The sequence below is a fragment of the Monoraphidium neglectum genome (genome assembly GCF_000611645.1).
Source record: "Monoraphidium neglectum strain SAG 48.87 unplaced genomic scaffold scaffold05879, whole genome shotgun sequence".
NCBI classification, from domain to species: domain Eukaryota; kingdom Viridiplantae; phylum Chlorophyta; class Chlorophyceae; order Sphaeropleales; family Selenastraceae; genus Monoraphidium; species Monoraphidium neglectum.
Window position 1 is genome coordinate 1 of NW_014007753.1, and position 2,024 is coordinate 2,024.

A 2,024-nucleotide genomic window follows, 5' to 3' on the forward strand; every position below is an offset into this window, starting at 1 on the left:
GTATGACGCCGCCGGCCCATCCCCGTTCGCCGCAGCGCATCTCATGCCTGAGGCAGCGGCACCCCAACCGCCAACCCCCGCCGCCTCGTCTCTCCACCCTCCTGCTCCCTCCCTCCCCAGCTCGCCACTCCCCAAAGGCCCACAGCCATCAGCCCCTACACCTTCCTGCCTGCCGCTCCTCCAGCCCTTTCCCGTTTGACCCCCTGCGCCCTGTGTTTGACCCGACGCGCCCTGTGTTTGACCGCCAGGTGTACGGCGGCCTGGTCTACATGGACTTTGACCGAACCCGCATGAAGCGCCGCGGCCACGGCAAGTACGAGCCGCTGCCCCCGCAGCTGCTGCCGCGCCTGTGGCTCGTCCTGGCCGACAACCCCAGCGACAGCGGCCGGGTGCACAGCGACGTCAAGCGGCGGTGGGTGGAGGGGGATCCGGAGGTCCACGAGAAGATGGCGCTGTTGGCGGCCTGCGCGGAGGAGGGCAGGTGGGGAATTGGGGGCGCGCAGCGCGGTGCGGCGCCGTCGCGGGGACGGTCGGGGTCGCTGGGGGTTTGGGAGGGGGCGAGGGCGAGCGTCGCTGGGGGCACCAGGGGGCAGGGAAGTCAGGGGTCTGACGTGAGCTGTGGCGCGCGGGACGGGACCCCTGCTGCAGCCGTTGGTGTGCTCAAGACCAGCAGATTTGCTCTTGCAACCCATACGTGCGCGCACGTCCGCGCACACACACACACACACACACACACACACACACACACACACACACACATACACACTCTCACTCCCAGGCTGGCCCTGGAGCTAGGGGACCATGGCAAGCTGGCGCAGCTCATGGACCGCAACTTCGACCTGCGCAGGCGAGCGCGGGTGCAAGGTGCCCACACACGCAGGCCACCCCTAGCCGCCCTCGCATCGCCCACGGCTCCACGCCCCCGCGGAGCCGCCGCCTGCACCCCGCCGCAGGCCGGCTCGGGGCTGCTGCTCCTCATGCGCCCCTCTCATGCACCCACTCTCCCACTTACTGTCCTGCCTGTCACACACCCTGAGAGGCAATGAACCCATGCCGCCAAAAAACGTCCAGGGAGCTGTTTGGGGACGCGGCCCTGGGGGACCTCAACCTTCGCATGATCAACGCTGCGAGATCGGTGGGCGCGGCGGCCAAATTCACGGGCAGCGGTGGCGCGATCGTGGCGTTCTGCCCGATGGGGGAGGAGCAGGAAGTGCTGCTGCAAGGTATGCGTGTGTCTGTGTGTGTGAATCTGTGTGCTTGTGTGTGTGTTGATGGGTGCAAAGTGCTTGTGCGTGTGTTGATGGATGCAAAGTGCTGATGTGTGTGTGTTGATGGATGCAACGTGCTGATGTGTGTGTGTGGTGATGGGTGCGAGGCGAGTGTGTGTGTGTGGGTGTGTGTGTGTGTGTTTGTGTGCGCGCGTGTGTGTTGGCGGGTGTGAGATGTTTGCGTGTGTGGGTAAAGGCGATGAGGTCCTGTGCTTAGGACTGCGTGGGATCTGGCCAAGTGTTGGGCGCTGCACTGAGCTCCCCTGTCTTGTGAGCCCACACCAGCATGCGCCTCGTGCTGCGAGTTGAGGTCGCGGACACCTGACTGCACTCTCCACCTCGTCCTGTCCCCATGCTTGCACACGCACACGCGCGCGCGCACACACACACACACACACACACACACACACAAACACACACTCTCTCTCCCTCTCTCACACGAACGCACACCCTGCGCTCATCCAGACATCTGTGCGGCGGAGGGCTTCACAGTGGTGGAGGTGCAGGTGGCACCCCCCACCAGCGAGCAGGGCTGAGCCGGGGGTCCGCGGCGGCGGCGACTGCCGGCCGTCTGTGGGTGATGTGTGTGCGTGTGTGGGGGGGGGGGCGGGCCTGCGCCGCCGCGCCGCGGCGTGTGGCTGTGGGCGCGCCCGCTCGCCGCCGTCTTCATTCGGCGCTGCTTTGGGGCGTCACGCTGTCCGCCTGCCGGCATAAGCCCTGTGGTATTGCCAATTGTTTGGGGCTTGGACCGCCGTT

General features: G+C 66.4%; 1 protein-coding gene across 1 annotated transcript; it reads left to right on the top strand.

Annotated features, from left to right (window-relative positions):
* Positions 1-269: 269 nt before the first annotated feature.
* On the top strand, positions 270-1,804 carry MNEG_16002 (hypothetical protein; the record flags this gene model as incomplete). Its single annotated transcript, XM_014035527.1, has 3 exons — positions 270-481; positions 1,072-1,223; positions 1,734-1,804. 3 exons carry the CDS (start codon positions 270-272, stop codon positions 1,802-1,804), a joined length of 435 nt encoding a protein of 144 aa, XP_013890981.1.
* Between the last annotated feature and the right edge of the window lie 220 nt (positions 1,805-2,024).